This window comes from Bubalus bubalis, chromosome 14 (genome assembly GCF_019923935.1).
Source record: "Bubalus bubalis isolate 160015118507 breed Murrah chromosome 14, NDDB_SH_1, whole genome shotgun sequence".
NCBI lineage: Eukaryota > Metazoa > Chordata > Mammalia > Artiodactyla > Bovidae > Bubalus > Bubalus bubalis.
The window spans coordinates 55,994,325-56,012,694 of NC_059170.1; the positions used below are offsets into that span (position 1 = coordinate 55,994,325).

The following is an 18,370-nucleotide window of genomic DNA, read 5'->3' on the forward strand; positions in this document are numbered from 1 at the left end:
TTTAGCATCAGTCCTTCCAGTGAACACCCAGGACTGATCTCCTTGCAGTCTAAGGGAGTCTCAAGAGTCTTCTCCAACACCACAGTTCAAAAGCATCAATTTTTGTCTTTAGTATGCTTTTTAATTTTTTGTTGAACACTGAACATGATGTACTAGGTAAAAAAGAACTGCAGTAAGCAGGCCTTTAGTTTGGGCTTGTGTCTCTGGTGAGGAGCTGGGCCATGTTTGCTGTTTGCTGCGGCTGTAAGTGTCATGTTAAAATTTCCTCTGGTGTTCGCTTTTGTCTCCATTGTTGTCTCTGGGTTTCCTTACAGACTTCTTAGATAAAATTTAAGATTGTGCAATTCTTTCTGTTGTAACCCACTGTTATTATACAGGAGCCCTGTTGATGTGATGGTGAGGTGTAGTGGGGAGGGGACGCATTCTATAGGTCTATGATCACTCTTTTTTGTGAGACTGTGCCTCTGGGCAGTGACCTTTACAAGTATTTTCCCTCCTCCTTTGGTAAGAATAATAAGGCTAGAGGGGACAGAAGTTAGGTATATCTGTTTACCCGGGTTTCTTAGGCTCTGATAACTTCCCAGCAAGTTAGGCTCAGGTGAAAGAGTTTCCCTTGAGGGCAGGCCTTCTTAAGAAGAGCAGAATGTTCTGGTGTCTTTTTGAATGTCTACTTTTCCCCTTCCCCTGCTGCAATTATAGGGGAGTTTTTTTCTAATCTTTACTGTGAGAATCTGGTAGGGCTTGTGGAAGTAAAATTCACAAAAGTTCAGGGGTCCCCCCAAGACTCTGCTCCCTCTAGAGTTTGTAACTTTTGAGTTCATCCATGTGAGACTTTAGCAATTCTTCAATAATAGCTTTAAGTTTTTCTGCTTAGGTACTTGCTCTTACCGTGGTTTCTGCTTTTGAGACCTTGGTCCTCTAATCAGTGATGCTCTATGCCTGTCTGTCTGTCCAATTTGGGAACATAGGTTTGCCCTGTGGCCTCAGATCTCTGAAGGATTTAAAAAGCATTGATGACTTTAAGTTTGTTCAGTTTTTCTTCTTATTGTAAGGATAGGAGTGATCATGTTCAAACTCCTTACATAGCAGACCAGATCAAAATTACTTTTACATGTAATATCTGAAGACCGAATTTTGTAAAATTATTACATGTGACATTTGCATTTGCTCATGAAGGAGATCAGCCCTGGGATTTCTTTGGAAGGAATGATGCTAAAGCTGAAACTCCAGTACTTTGGCCACCTCATGCAAAGAGTTGATTCATTGGAAAAGACTCTGATGCTGGGAGGGATTGGGGGCAGGAGGAGAAGGGGACGACAGAGGATGAGATGGCTGGATGGCATCACTGACTCGATGGACGTGGATCTGGGTGAACTCCAGGAGTTGGTGATGGACAGGGAGGCCTGGCGTGCTGCGATTCATGGGGTCGCAAAGAGTCAGACACAACTGAGCGACTGATCTGATCTGGTCTGATTCATATTTCTTCATAGTTCCCATCTTTCTATTATTCCCATTAAGCCACACAAGGCTACAGCATGGCTAAACTTCCAATGAGGTATATGGTAACCTAGAACAAGACCTTTGAAGATGAAATTAATGGAACAAGACATGTGCAGATTTTACAAGTTGTTTACCAACTGTTTGAGTCCCCCCAAACAATAGCCTTAATTTAACTTCACCATATGAACTTGCCTTCACCTGCAGTCCTAATTACCAAGGGAACAATTTGATGCCAGATTTAATAAGCACATTCACACTGTTACTTCCCATTGGGATCAGATTAATATTTTTACTTGAACAAAGCAAAAGGGTATTGCCAGTAACTTAAGGGTGGAACCATTTGGTTTGTTTTCTATTTAGGATACTATAGAAATTTATCTACTCCAATATAAAATAATAAGGAAAAAAATTTTAAACTAGAAACTATAAATAAGAAATTAAAATTTTAATAGTTATTTTAGAAATGTCTTAAACAAACATTCTCCCTGGGGTCAGGTAGGGGACTCTAAATTACTATTGAATTTGTGCAATGTGTTCTATTGTAATGAAGCTGTAATTACCTGTTTTAATTCCTGTTTAAAAAAAAAAAAAATATATATATATATATATACACACACATATACACACACACACAAGTCAGGTTTGTCTAGGAGAAAGTCTTAGGACAAAGCCAAACAGAGGAGATTTTAAACTTTTCTCTTAAATTTTTTAGTATATAGATACATAAGGACATTAATAACTTCTAAGCATGGCCCAATATTAGCTCATCTTGGTAAACTATATTTATAAAGTATGGCAAAGCCCTATCTTTCCATCTTCCTAGAAAGAACAATTTCTAATTCAAACAACACTTACTGGTCTCTAATAAAGAGATTTTGCTTATATTCATGGAATTAACAAGACAGATCTGAATAAGTATTAAATTTATGTGAAGCTGAATACAGAAAACACATCCTGTGAAATTAGCTAACCATATATGAACAATGTGTAAGACTCATAAGCAAAATTTTGTGGTAACTATTTTTGTGAATATGAATATAGAGCCTGGTCCAGGAAGAAAATTGATAGCCATTCTTTTTAGAAATTCATAAACTATCTACTCTATAGTAGATAACATGTACCTGCATCACAAGGGAAGGAAAAGGGGACTTTACACTGTGGATGGTTACATGAAATCCAGTGAACCTACTGTATCTGCTTTGTGTAGACCAGTAGTTTTTCACTTGTCCTGATGATCAAAGCTCACAGGGCTCATCTGAAAAGAGCCACATCATAACTTTGGTGCTGTGCTTGAAATAAAACTGTAAGATATATACACAACCCCAAACAGATCTGTCTTAAATGGATAAAGAAAGATAACAATATAATTTATTTAAAAATACTTCAAAAACACTTTTCTCGATTAAATCTGTGACCACGTCATTTTTCCTGCCTCCTTAGAAGGTTCTAATCAGTGAGGCGTCTTCCATCTTACTACCGCCTTTACTCCATCCACGATGTCACACGCTTATTACCTGCATGAACAGTTCAGTGCTCACATCAACTAAATATTAAAAACAATGAGCCTATTATCAGAAGAGTGGTACGCTAAAGATTCTATTTTGCGAATTAAGGAAATGTGCCCCAAAATGTCCTTTATAGAACATGATTTTTCTTTCTCCTAAAATAAAAATAATGAGCCAAAATAGTTGCATGAAACAAATGACACAAAAGTACAACTCTTGGAGGAAAAAAAAATGAGATTTACCAACAGCTTGGGGGAGGTAAAAGGTCAACACTTAAATGATACAGTCCGTAACATGAATCAGTAGTGTATCTATGTCAGGCAGAACTTCTCCACATTTGGGGCAAGAATGAATTGGAATATTTTGTTGCTGCTGCAGCCAGTTTCTATCCTCGGCTCCTGGGAAGAAGCATTAAATGAAATGTTAATCCATTCCTTCCATAGGTCAAGCAGTTTTTAATAACAGATGGTTAATTTTAATGTTCAGGTAAACTTTGTAATCAATACCTCATGGGAAAGGAACACAGGTTTTCAGTCTTTAACTGAAGTAATCTATACACACAGAAAAAAAATCTCCAGAAGCAGTGCCCGCTTCCCTGTGATATTAGCATTTAGCCTGTGTTCCAGGTTCTAGGTATATGAAAACATGTGGTTTCAGTTCCAGGTACAGGACAATACATGTTCTAGTGAAAACTAGGATATTTGAGGGAAGAAAAGAGATGAGGATGTAAGCGAAAGGGAAGGAGAGAATGTGGAGAAGACTGCGAGCAGAACACTGAGAGGGATCCGGGAACAGCAGGTACCTTCTCAGAAGCGGAGACAACAATTAGGGTCATTCAGCAGTTGTGTTTGAGCACCTGGGGCTGGGCCAGAGAGATACAGACATGATGGGGACATCAGGCAAGAAAAGTGAGTGACAGGTGTGGGGTGTGCGAGAAGCGCCATGGTTGGTTTCCTGGGAGGGCAGAGAAGGGCTCAGACTGCTTGATGCAGACAGGCTCCCCTGATGAGATCAATTCCACATGTGAGAGGAGTTTTAAGAATGAAGAGTTATCCAGGCAAAGGAAGTGAGAAGGGACTGAAGAAAGAGTCCTGTCATTTCCCTCAATTTTGGAGTTGGACTGAGGTTCAGGTCTAAATCAAAGAATGCTTGATGTATGACAGAAATCAAAATAATATTGTAAAACAAACATCAACAATTAAAAATAAATAAATATATAAAAAAAGAATGCTTTAAACAAGCCTTGACTGTTGGCAGGTCCCACATGTGCGAACCATACTCCATGCAGGAAATGATTTCTGGCTCCCAGGACACCTCTTGGATCTGACCTTGCTGCACTGATGCAAACCATTTTTAGCTTTTTAGCATCTCCGCCCAGGTCTCTAGACTTGTTCAGGTCCCCCCAAATGTTTGTTTTTGAAGATGATAGTGGAGGTAACGTTTAACATTATCTACTTCTGAGCGTATTATTTGAATTGAATAACACGGGAGACTATTATGGATAGTTGGTGTCCAGCAAACTTTAGAAGCAACTTTGAATAGAAATACTGATCACAAGGCATGATTTCTGGAGCAGTGGGCTTGCTAATGGTCTCATTGTTTTAGATCAGGGGCAGTAAACTTTTCCTGTAAAGGGCCGGATAATAAGTATTCCAGGCTTTACAGGTCATAAATTTCTGGCATAACTACTCAACTCTGCCATTGTTGCAAGAAAGTAGCCAGACAGTATGTCAACAAGAGAGTATGACTATGTTGCAATAAAACTTTACTTAGTCAAACAGCTGACAGACCAATTTTGGCCTGTAGGCTGCAGTTTGTCAAAATCTGCTCTAGATGACAACTAGCCACTTATCAGGGACTGTTATTCATCCCTTTAAACTTTATGGCATCCGTTGGCACCTTTCTTTTTATCCTGAAACCCTGTCTAGGTTTCAAGATGCAGACTTGGGTGGGCTGTTGTTATCCCTCAGCTAATGGTTCCCTCCACCTCCTGGCTCTTCACTGTAAAATAAACTTAGTCAGTTTTCCTTATTTACACACCACACTCATTTCTGCCTTTGCTCTTTTATTCTCATACAGAAGTTATGGCTTCCAGGTGAAGCTTACAGTCACATCTTTCCAAGGCCTTTCTCAAGCCTCCTGGCCCTTTGGTGTCAGTCATCCTTTCCTCTTATCTCCAGCACTATTATTTCTGTCCCTTACTTGTTATATTATGAATTCATCTTGTTACATGCATATCCTGTCTAACTAGACCACAGGCTTTCACGGATCTGACCGTGCTTTATGCTCGCCTGTTCCCTCATGCTCAGCCAAGTGCCCTAGGCCAGAGAAGACACTTACATGGCTGCAGAGGACAACCATGATGAAATAACACTGAGAGGAGTTATACTGTTTAAGGCTGCTATGTTAGGAAACAAACCAAAAATTTTAGGACAATCTCTGTTTGGAATATTGTTACTTATATGACCAAAAACTTATTAGGATAATTATGAATACATTTGTATTTTGTGGCGAGTTTTAGATTATAAATAGACATCAAGAGTGTTTGGTCAGTTTTTTTTTTTCCCCCTAAGTGTAAATAGATATTTGCCTTATATAGTTATGAGAAAGAAAAATTTTCCCGAGAAATCTAGGTGTAAGAACTGTCCTTTTTTTGAACCAAGACAATCTTGGAGGCACTTATAGATATATGGGTATTCCTAGGATATTTAAATTCAGGTTAGAGAAAAGGCCTGGCAGTGCACTAGTGGGCAGACGCAGCTTTCTCTTCTGATCCTAAAAAATGCCTAAGGCTAAAATTTAGACCAGTCCCTGTGCTCCTTCTGGGTACCCCCCTGCACCACCCCCCCCCACCACCAGGTGGTGCTAGTGGTAAAGAACCTGCCTGCCAACGTGGGTTCAATCCTTGGGCTGGGAAGATCCCCTGGAGGAGGAGATGGCAACCCACTCCAGTATTCTTGCCTGGAATATCCCATGGATTGAGGAGCCTGGCGGGCTACAGTCCTTAGGGTCGCAAACAGTGGGACACAACTGAAGTGACTTAGCATGCACTGTGCTCCTTCTGCATATGCCCCATGAATACACCTTTTTGGAATTTTTTTTTTTATGTGTATTTTTAACCTGAATCTCTACCTCTAATATTTACTTTAATCTATTTTTTCACGTAAAAGGACTTTGGCAGCGGCATGTTGGCAGAGACAGGTGGTAGAAGGGATGCTCAGAAAAATTTGCTGTAATTTAACAATTAACTATAATGGCACCCCACTCCAGTACTCTTGCCTGGAAAATCCCATGGACGGAGGAGTCTGGTAGGCCGCAGTCCATGGGGTCGCTAAGAGTCGGACACGACTGAGCGACTTCACTTTCACTTTTATGCATTGGAGAAGGAAATGGCACCCCACTCCAGTACTCTTGCCTGGAAAATCTCATGGACGGAGGAGCCTGGTGGGCTGCAGTCCATGGGGTCGCTAAGAGCTGGACACGACTGAAGCGACTTAGCAGCAGCATACATACTATATTGCTTCCTTGCTGTTGATAACAACACTGATAGTTCCTTTTCAATAGTCAGTTGGTATGTGGAAGGGATTCAGACTGATCTAGCATTAAAAAAATTAAGAATCAGTTTTATGTAAAATTTAGATAACATCTTTTTTTTTTTTATAACATGTAATCAAATCAGATAACATCTGATTCTTCTTAGTGGCATTGCTATTAACCTTTCATCTAGCTATGTCAGTCTTTGATCCTTTGACTATTAAGTTTTTTCCTATCTAGACTCAAGGATAATACTTCCCTTTCAGTGACATAATTTACTATAAACGACAGAACGTTATTCCTGGAGTATTAAAACCATGTAATAAACACAGCACTATATTTTGTATAAGTATTATGATCAATTTCACTCAGGGAATTAAAATCTGGATATAGAACATAGTGACAGGCTTATTACATGCAGTACTGTGTAGTGGCAAAGAGTAAAGATAACCTTGGGCTCCATGTTCAGTTCTTCCCCTTAGAAGCCTTGTGATCCTGGGTTATTGAACCTTGTCTTCTGGAAGATGGTGATACAATATACCTGATGGAATTTTGTGAGGATCAGATGAAGTAATTTGTATGAAGGGATCAGCATAGCACCAGCACATAGTAAACTCTCAATAAATGGTAACCTTACTATGTGTATAACACCAGGTATTGGGTGAGGATATCAGCTCTGTAGGAGCTTATTTAATAGAGTACTTACATGCATATTTAGATCACATAAGTAACTATAAAATAGCAGATAAGTACTGGAACAGAAATAAAGTACTTTGGAAATTCAGGAGGGAAAGGTCACATTCTATGGGATTCATGGGGATGGTATTTGAGATGGGTTTTAAAGATGGGATATTCTTGCCTGGAAAATCCCATGGATGGAGGAACCTGGTAGGCTACAGCCCATGGGGTCGCAAAGAGTCGGACATGACTAAGTGACTTCACTTTCACTTTCACTTTAAAGATGGGGTAAGAGTTCACTGGAAAGAGACTGTAGGAAGAGAGAGATGAATAAGGAAGGGCCTCTATATGAAGGATACCACATAAGCAAGTGCACATAGGTGTATAAGTTCAGGACAAGTTCAAGGAACAGGGAGTGATTCTGTTGGCTAATATCCATAGGGGAACACAGTGAGAGAAGGCTCAGAATTTTGGCTATGCCAAGTGTTAACTGCCAATGTGAAGAGTCTGGTCTGGATTCAGGAGGGAATGGATGGAGTTTGGGGTACTCTGGAAATAAGACTGATTTTTGCTGTATTTTTGGTAACTTGACCTGGAATATATAGAATGTAGTGAGATTTTAGTGTATATAAAATGTAGTGAAATTTTCCTTCAAGCAACTTCTTCACAGGATAGCAAACCCATGGAACCTCTACAACTTGGTATCACACGTGACTCACCTCTTTGAACGAGATAAGCCTGCTGGTCAGCGTCACTTGCTCTTGCCCCGTGACGGCTCTGCATTTCCATCAAGGTCTGCCTGCTGGGATAAAAAGCAACGTTACCTGTGAAACCTTGAAATATGACAACATTAAGCAGGCATTCAACAGAAGTGTGAGAAAAAAGAGGTAAACTACAAAGCCAAGGTTCATAGAAACCAGAACTTATGAGTAATTTGAGTTTTAAATATCACTGGCACTAGGACTGCTGCTGCTGCTGCTAAGTCGCTTCAGTTGTGTCCGACTCTGTGCGACCCCATAGACGGCAGCCCACCAGGCTTCCCCGTCCCTGGGATTCTCCTGGCAAGAACACTGGAGTGGGTTGCCATTGCCTTCTCTGGCACTAGGACACAATGTAGTAAATATGATTTTTAAAAAATCAGGAAATAAACAGAATGTCAATCAATGGAAAATAGGCTGAAAAAAAGTGGCATATTTCTAAAGCAGGACACAACAGAGCAAACAATGAATTAAATCTGCATATACACACAGATTTTTATATATATATATATATATATAGTTCAAAATAAGTTATCTATATAAAACAAGTTGTAGAATAATACCTTTAGTGACAATTTTGTAACCTATGCACCTTGTTCTAAGAAATTAATGTTACCTTGTTTTAAGATATTATATAGGTGTGTATATACACAAAAATACAAAACAGCTGGAGATGCTACACACAAGTTCCAAGCACTGTGGGAGAGGGAGAGAGGATTATACTGAGGGGTAGGGAGAAAGGAGACTGCAACTTCATCTACAGTTCTTTTTCTTCTTTTTATAAAATATATTTTAAGCAAATAAAAGAAATATTAGTAACTGTCAATCCTCGATGGGTACATATTGCCTTCCCTGGTGGCTCAAATGGTAAAGAATCCACCTGCTATGTTCATGGATTGGAAGAATCAATATAGTGAAAATGAGTATACTACCCAAAGCAATCTATAGATTCAATGCAATCTCTATCAAGCTACCAACAGTATTCTTCACAGAGCTAGAACAAATAATTTCACAATTTGTATGGAAATACAAAAAACCTCGAATAGCCAAAGCGATCTTGAGAAAGAAGAATGGAACTGGAGGAATCAACCTGCCTGACTTCAGTCTCTACTACAAAGCCACAGTCATCAAGACAGTATGGTACTGGCACGAAGACAGAAATATAAATCAATGGAACAAAATAGAAAGCCCAGAGATAAATCCACGCATCTATGGACACCTTATCTTTCACAAAGGAGGCAAGAATATACAATAGAGAAAAGACAATCTCTTTAACATTTGGTGCTGGGAAAACTGGTCAACCACTTGCAAAAGAATGAAACTAGAAAACTTTCTAACACCATACACAAAAATAAACTCAAAATGGATTAAAGATTTAAACGTAAGACCAGAAACTATAAAACTCCTAGAAGAGAACATAGGCAAAACACTCTCTGACATAAACCACAGGAGGATCCTCTATGACCCACCTCCCAGAATATTGGAAATAAAAGCAAAAATAAACAAATGGGACCTAATTAAACTTAAAAGCTTCTGCACAACAAAGGAAACTATAAGCAAGGTGAAAAGACAGCCTTCAGAATGGGAGAAAATAATAGCAAATGAAGCAACGGACAAAGAATTAATCTCAAAAATATACAAGCAACTCCTGCAGCTCAATTCCAGAAGAATAAATGACCCAATCAAAAAGTGGGCCAAAGAACTAAACAGACATTTCTCCAAAGAGGACATACAGATGGCTAACAAACATATGAAAAGATGCTTGACATCACTCATTATCAGAGAAATGTAAATCAAAACCACAATGAGGTACCATTTCATGCCAGTCAGAATGGCTGCTATCCAAAAATCTACAAGCAATAAATGCTGGAGAGGGTGTGGAGAAAGGGGAACCCTCTTACACTGTTGGTGGGAATGCAAACTAGTACAGCCACAGTGTGGAGATACCTTAAAATACTGGAAATAGAACTGCCATATGACCCAGCAATCCCACTGCTGGGGATACACACTGAGGAAACCAGAACTGAAAGAGACAAAAGTACCCCAATGTTCATCGCAGCACTGTTTATAATAGCCAGGACATGGAAGCAACCTAGATGTCCATCAGCAGATGAATGGATAAGAAAGCTGTGGTACATATACACAATGGAGTATTACTCAGCCATTAAAAAGAATACATTTGAATCAGTTCTAATGAGGTGGATGAAACTGGAGCCTATTATACAGAGTGAAGTAAGCCAGAAAGAAAAACACCAATACAGTATACTAATGCATGTATATGGAATTTAGAAAGATGGTAACGATAACCCTGTATGCGAGACAGCAAAAGAGACACAGATGTATAGAACAGTCTTTTGGACTCTGTGGGAGAGGCTGAGGGCAGGATGATATGGGAGAATGGCACTGAAACATGTAAATTATCACATGTGGAACGAATCACCAGTCCAGGTTCAATGCATGATACAGGGCGCTCGGGGCTGGTGCACTGGGATGACCCAGAGGGATGGGATGGGGAGGGATGTGGGAGGGGGGTTCAGGATGGGGAACACATGTACACCCATGGCAGATTCATGTCAATGTATGGCAAAACCAATAAACTATTGTAAAGTAAAATAAATAAATAAAACTGAAAAAAAAAAAAGAATCTACCTGCAATGCAGGAGACCTGAGTTCGATCCCTGGGTCAGGAAGATCCCCTCAGGGGACCTTGCCTAAGGAAATGGCAACCCACTCCAGTATTCCTGTCTGGAGAATTCCATCAACAGAGGAGCCTGGTGGGCTATAGTCCATGGGGTTGCAAAGAGTCAAACATGACTGAGCAACTAACATACACACTTTGGTGTGTGTTATTTTATTCTCTGTATTTTTCTGTTTCTTACTCCTCTATATTTTGTTCTCAAAGGAAATTTTTAAAGATAGAAGTAATTTTAGCAGTATTTTCTTGTAAAACATATTACAGAATTACTTAAAGTATCAGGAATATTTCATCCATGACAATGACAGGATATGACTGGAACCCAGATTATTATGTTTTTACAATTTATCTAGAAGCAGAAACTCAATCAGGTTCCCACAAGATACTGCCAAGCCTTTTAAAGTAAACCAAGTGTCAGGAATACCATCAGGCCAGGTGTACTCAAAGCGAGTCTTGTAGCTCAAACAGCTAAAATACTGTGGGTCCCTCTCCCACAACCTGGGTAATCTGTGCTCCAAGTCTTTCCCTCATTTACCTGCCTCCATCTTCAAAAGCATTGTTTTCTTTCAGTAGAACTGCCAGCTGCAATGCCAGCTGCTCCTTTTCTTCATGAATCTTCTCTCTTGCTGCTCTTTCAGCATGAAAATCAGAACAATAAACCTCCATCTGTTAGAGGGAAAAAAAAAGAGAAGTTACTACCCAGACAAATGTGGATTCTCTACAGCCTAACTGCTGATAAGTAGAAGAGGCTGTGCTACATCCTGTGACGCGTCTTACAAATATTAATAACAGGTACATGCTCCTGCTAGAAACCAGTGTAATGACCATGACCATGTGAGTGAGCCATCCTGAAAACAGATCTTCAAGTCCATCCTGGGTATAGCCTCATGAGAGACCCTGAGTCAGAATCACCCAGCTAAGCTGCTCCCGGATTCCAGATCCGTAGCAACTGAGATAATAAAAGCTTGTTGCTTTAGCTGCTTCATTAGGAGAATAATCTGTTACCTCTAAATAAATAAATATTATGCTATAATATGTAATTTCTTCACTGTTATAAAATTATAAAGTAAAAATGAATGCCTTCATAGTGAACTGAGCATTATTTTAATACCAATTTTTAACTTTCTATATTTTCAATTAGGTTTTCCTTTTCAGATTTAGTGGTTCTAGGATATATTTTTTATCCATTATTTTAAAAAGTTAATAAAAATTTAAATATTCTAATCACAATTTTAGTTGCCAGAAAAAGTATGAAACAGATCATTTTAAGGGACTTCCTACCATTTGGGACTGATCTAACATTTTATAGTTTTCATTGGTAGATCATGGGCTTTTTTTGAGTCAGACATAAATCTGTGTTAGAATCTCATTTCCATCAAGTCATTAAGTTTGAGCCAGTAAAAACTAGGCCTTTGTTTTGTCCAACTCTATATCCCCAACATTGCTTTTAATTACATAAGCAATGAGGTGGTAGGAAGACTAATTCTGCTGCTGCTGCTGCTAAGTTGCTTCAGTTGTGTCCGACTCTGTGCGACCCCATAGATGGCAGCCCACCAGGCTCCCCGTCCCTGGGATTCTCCAAGCAAGAACAATGGAGTGGGTTGCCATTTCCTTCTCCAATGCATGAAAGTGAAAAGTAAAAGTGAAGTCGCTCAAAGACTAACTCTACCAGACATCAAAACATTTGTCAGGCCCAATCAAAGGAAATATCTGAAAAAGCTCAAGTTGAAATTCTATTCCTGAAGAAATAAAACCAAAGCTGTAAAAAGTGAAAGTTGCCAGTCATGTCTGACTGTTTGCGACCCTGTGGACTATATATGCCATGGAATTCTCAAGGCCAGAATACTGGGAAAGGGTAGGATAGCCCTTCCCTTTTCCAAGGGATCATCCCAACCCAGGGATTGAACCCAGGTCTCCCACATCGCAAGTATATTCTTTATCAGGTAAGACACTAGGGAAACTCCAGAATACTGGAGTGGGTAGCCCATCCCTTCTCCAGCGGATCTTCCCAACCCAGGAATTGAACCAGGGTCTCTTGCATTGCAGGTGGATTCTTTACCAGCTGCGCTACCAGGGAAGCCTATAACTACAGTATTAGGCCCAATCAAACAATCAAAGAAAATAAGTAAAAGAGCTCAGGTTGAAATTCTAGTCCTATAGAAATAAAACTAAAGCTGTAAGTCCATTCAACCACTTCTATGCCACTATGGGCAGCAGGTAATGAGTATGTATATAGGGAATAGTAAACTTCTGGTATTGTTACATTGAAAATAATCTGTTTATCAGTTTGGCAAATGTTTAAAAGAGTAATGCAAGGATGTAGGGAAATAGGGGCTTTCAGCTACTTTTGGTGAGCAAAAAATTTTGATTATGCACTTCTGGAAGACAACTTAGAAATAGTTATTTAACTTAAAAACAATCTAACCCAATAACCCAACCATTCCATTTCCATATCTTACTAGAGATTCCACAAATGCACAAAGATATACATACCAGAATGTTCAGTTCAGCATTGTTGATAGAAAGCAAAAATATTGGTACAAGCTACATGTCCATTAATAGAGGGCTGGTTAAATATATCAGGGTAATGCACATTTTGGACACCATACAACTGTTTTAAAAAGTACATATGGCTGTGAATAATAACATGGAGAGATATCCAAGATAGGTCAGGAATGAAAAAGTAGTACAATATGTATGGCATGATCCCGGTTTTAATTACACAAGCAATGAGGTGGTAGGAAGACTAACTCTACCAACATCAAAACATTTGATTATTTATAATGAGACAGTATGTACCAGACCAACAATGTACAAACAGCCCAATGGAACAGTGTAGAATCCAGAAATAGACCTGTGGGTACACTGACATAATATGTGACAGAGAGGGCAACAGAGTCCTTAAGAAAAGATGACCTTTTAAATAAATGGTGCCAAATGGATATTCATGTAGGAAAAAAAAATATGAATCTTTACCCTTACTTCACTGCATATAGAAAAGCTAACTTCAGATATTTTTGTATCTTAATGTAAAAGACAAAACCATAAATCTTTTAGAAGTCAACACAGGAGAATATATTCATAGCCTCGAGGTAACGAAAGCTTTTAAAACAGGACACAGAAGTACTATAATCAAATGAAAAGACTGATAAACTAGATTACGTTAAAATTAAGAATTCTGTTCATCAAAAGACATGCTCATGAGTGGAAAGGCAAATCACAGAGTGAAGAAATCTGCAAAAAGCACTGGCAAGGGCTTATATCTGGAATATATAAAGAACTCCTATAAAATTAAGAAAAAGCCAGCAAACCAGAAGAAAACTGGGCAAAGACCTGATCAGGCACTTCACAAAAGGAGATCCTTAAAAGTCCAGTAAACATTTCAAAAAGTACACTTTCAAACCAGCAGGGAAATGCAGATTAAATGAGACACCATTATAAACCCAACAGAATGGTTAAAAATTAAAATCCTGATAATACAAGTATGGGTCAAGGTGGATGTAGGGCAATAGGAACTCTCTGCTGACGGGAGTGAAAACTGGTAGGTAGATCCACTCTGGAAACCTCTTTGGCATAATCAGTGAACACTGAGTAACCTGCCTACTCTAGGAACAAGCAGTTTTGCTCCTAGGTGTGTACCCAAAAGAAATGAGTGCACAGATGAATACAGAGACTTGCGTAAGAATGTCAGGGCAACATTAAACACCAAGCCCCAAGCTGGGAATGATCCAGCTGTCCATCAACTGTAGAATGGATAAATTCAATGAGCAGTACACTTAGAAGTGTGGTATGCTTTCCACATGTGATAAACTTCAGTAAAAAGGTTTTTTGAAAATATATTAGCAGAAATAGTGTTAAATCAAAAAAATATATCTTAAGCACCACCACTTTCCTGTTTGAGAATATAATCAAAGTTGGCTTCCCTCAGCTCACTCTTGGGAACGAAGCCTACCTGAGCCCTGAGGACAGCCATGGTCTCCAGGTCCTTCTCCTGCTTGGCAATGGTCTGCTTCATCCCATCCATTTGGAGCTGCTTGGAAGCCAGGGCCTTCTCTGCCAGTTCCAGCTTTCCACTCAGTTCCTGCAGCACCACCTTATCCACTTTTTCTGACTGAAAAAGATAAGCTTATTCTGGACTTGGTTTTGAAATAATTCAACTTATTTTAATAAAATGTAACATGAAGGCTTAAATTAAAAATTTACGAGATCTTTAGAGAGGAACCATATTCTAGGAAAATTAAACGAAAAACAAAGTATATTTCTAAGAATATAAAGTCAAAGACCCCTTCTAATTCAAAGGTCCCCTGGTCTTTACTTATTCCCACTTTACTGAGGTAAAACTGACAAAATTGTAAAATATTTGAAGTGTAAAACGTGATGATTTGATATACATATACACTGTGAAAAGGTTCCCCCAATCTGGTTAATTAACTCATCTCTCATTCTGACGTATCTATCCATGGTGTTTAAACTATCACACCATGCTGGGGACATTATTACTAAGTTAAGTTGCAGCCCAAGAAGTCCAGGGTCTCAAGTTCACTGACAGAGGCAAGCTAGCCTTGTGAGAGCTCCCAGCAGCAGTCTTACTATACATCCATTACTCATGTAGAAGCCCATACTCGGCTCTCCTGCAAACTCACCCACCATTAGAAATGCTAACAGCTTACTCCATGACCATAAGGTGTGCACCCCATCTTTGACTACATGGCACATTATACATATGTGGCAGGAGTTATGAACCCTTAGACACAAGAAATCAATTACTGATATAAATGGAAAAAAAAAAACCTTTGAAACCAGACTTAGTTAAGGAGTAACACAACTACCTCATATATTTACATAAAACATTCAATAGTTCCATTCACTACTAGGCTATGAAAATAATTTTTTTTCTATGAGTACCTCTCTCCTTTTCAGTTCCTCAATTGTCTTCAGCGCATTATTGTATTCTTGAAGAAGCCTGTTGTGTGTCAACTGTAGAGTGCCTAATCTGGACCTATTTAAAAAGAAATTAAAAAGGAAATCTTGGGGAAAATACATCGAAACTTAGTCTTGCCTCCCAACTTTCTTCTGAACACTCAAGTAGCAAAATCTCTTCCACCTTTATAATCCCACCACCTACTAGCATATTCTTACTCTCAAAGAAAATGATTTTTCTTCAAATAATCAAGATAGACTACAAATAATTTTCATAATTGTTAAAATAAAACTTAAATTTTATCTCTTCAGAAAAGTCTACTAATTCTCCTTCAAATAAACAAAAGACAAAAAATAAATTTATTCTCAAATGATTCCAACCGCATAAAACTGCTCTTCTATCTTCTTTCAGCAAGTAGCCATCCAGTCATGGCACACTCACTTTTCATCTTCTGTTTTAGCTTGTTCCATTTTGATTTCTGATCGCATGCTTTCCACTTGGAGCTCTAACTTTTTGTTTTTATAAACCAGCTCTTGTTTTTCATTCAGCTCTGATGGGCTTGCAGAATTTTTCCTTTCAAGGGCCTGACATCTAAGAGAGAGCAAAATTTCATGAGGACAAACAATGCGCCTTCACATTTCTCAGTGGCTTTTAAACAGATTCTCAGATTATGTAGCAAATACAAAGAATTTCATGATGACATTCTTCAAAAATTTAACAGTACAAAATTAAATATTTTATCCTTCCTGCTTTTTTACTAGAAGTATTTCTGAACTGTTATGACTGAATATAAAAATATACAGATTTTTATAGAAGTTTATAGGCTCTGTCAAGTACAAAAAATATGGTTTCTGATAAAGATTCAGTAGGAGAGAAGGAAGTACTTTAAGTCCTTTTAAAGATCAGACTGAGAATTTCAATGTAACAAGAGCAAAATGAGCCAATGGCTGCTGTGTGTAAGGCATTAATGCAAAAAGCATGTTAAACATTAGCTTACTTAATACAAAGTTTGAGTTATGACACACAGTTTACAAATGATAAAACTGAGGCACAGAGAGGTTAAATAAATAACTTGTCCAAGGTAATACCACAAATAAGGGGTAAATCTGTATTTCAACCTGGGTCTGTTTATCCAAAGTCCTTTGCATCAGCTGCTATGCTGTCCGTAATACTGTATAGCCTTGGTCAGTGTAACTCCACAGAAACATACATTTGTATATTGTGCTGGAAATATGCTTGCCAATTAATCTAAGAGAGCAACATCAACTTAGCTTTTCTAAATTTGGGGCAACTCCTTACATCAAGAGAAACAAGCAGATGCAAAATTCTCTCAATTTAGATATTAGCCTTTATAACTGATAGAAAATCAAGTTTTTTTTCCCCCTAAACTTCATTCAGGTTCTTCTTGCCCTTTGTAGTTTTCTTTTATGTTTGTTCACATCAATGCTGTCAGCTTACATAAGTCACAGGAAGTCTGGCTCACTTTTTTTTCCAGGTCCTCATATATGCTTAAAATGCCCCCGAAAAGCAGAATCAGAGTCCCCTGGGTCCATTCCCCCAAGGACTTCATAGTTATATATTAACCGGAACATTGGTGTTTTCTGAATTCATATTTCAAGTAGGTGTCTTTTTCTTTTACTCAGTAGTAACACAGTAACAAAACGATGTTTTTGTATATTGACATATTTTGTTAAACAGTACACTTTTTGAAGGGGGGGTAAACATTATCTCTCATTCTTACTTTTCTTGAAGTCTCTTCTTCATTAGCTCAGCTTCACTGAGTTTCGTGTGAGCTTCCTGAAGCTCCTTAAACAGGGTTGTCACCTGAAGGTTCAGTGTTTCCACTTCACTTCCAATCTGTCATCCAGGAAATCCCAAACATGCACTTATTAGAACTTAAATGAACCTCTTTGTGAGGAAACAGTGTGAACCAGTGGCGTCTAACTAAGCCTGTGAACTGATTAAGCTTTTGGCACTTAATGCCCCCAATATCTTGCATGGGAAAAAAAAAAAAAAAGCTTTGGATACAACTCTGTTTCCTCGTAGAGCATTAACTGATCGATTGGATACTCTTGTGATAATGCCTTTATCATAATCACAATGGACCCTGACCACACTTCAGGGGATCACAGATCATGGTGCTGTCAAAGCACAATCTACTTTACCCAGCTAGCAACTCAACGCCCACATTCCCTGACTGTTGTGTGTTTCTAGTTTACTCAGCTGTTTTCACTGTACTGGCTTCTTCCTGGCAGCTCTAGAAGTTTTGTCAATGAGTTTTACAGTGCCAGGGAAGTCTCAATACTTCTTTATAATTAGTTGTTCATTAGTTTTGGTCTCTTCATCTCAGTTTTTAACATATTCTCCATTCTCTTGAAAGTAGGGGACTCAGCTCAGAGCGTGGCATACAGCAGGCATCTGATACAGGCTTGTTGAGTAAGTTAGCTAGAGTGAGTGTTTCATGTAAATGCCTTTCTTGTGGGCTACTGTGGGTCTTACAACTTCCTGCCCTCATCACCTTTCTAAGCTTCGGACTGGGTTCGCAGGTTACAAGGCATGTTTCTGAGTTGTCACACAAGTGTATATAAATATGTATGTAAACAAATGTCTTTCTTGTTCAAACTATTATATTCAAATGAGTAGTGGGAGAGAACAAAGACCCTTCAATTCTATCTGAAGTTTCTGGATCATATCCTCAAATGATTTCATTATATATTGGACAAAATTCCTTTCTCAATTTGTGGGCCTGTTCACTGAGGAATTCTGGAGAGGAAATCAG

At 38.6% G+C, this 18,370-nt stretch overlaps 1 protein-coding gene across 4 annotated transcripts in view; it reads right to left on the reverse strand.

The window, feature by feature from the left end:
• Positions 1–3,221: 3,221 nt before the first annotated feature.
• Positions 3,222–18,370, reverse strand: part of OPTN (optineurin) — a 41,108-nt gene continuing 25,959 nt past the window's right edge. For 3 of the 4 annotated variants that reach the window (XM_025264391.3, XM_025264390.3, XM_025264392.3), the window contains 7 exons: positions 17,333–17,448; positions 16,033–16,182; positions 15,576–15,669; positions 14,623–14,781; positions 11,206–11,336; positions 7,937–8,019; positions 3,222–3,403 (listed from right to left, as the gene is read on the reverse strand). In XM_025264391.3, the coding sequence (XP_025120176.1) occupies positions 3,279–3,403; positions 7,937–8,019; positions 11,206–11,336; positions 14,623–14,781; positions 15,576–15,669; positions 16,033–16,182; positions 17,333–17,448 (858 nt within the window). In that variant the 3' untranslated portion in view covers positions 3,222–3,278. The remainder of the gene's footprint in view (positions 3,404–7,936; positions 8,020–11,205; positions 11,337–14,622; positions 14,782–15,575; positions 15,670–16,032; positions 16,183–17,332; positions 17,449–18,370) is intronic. The other variant, XM_025264389.3, reaches the window with a different exon arrangement.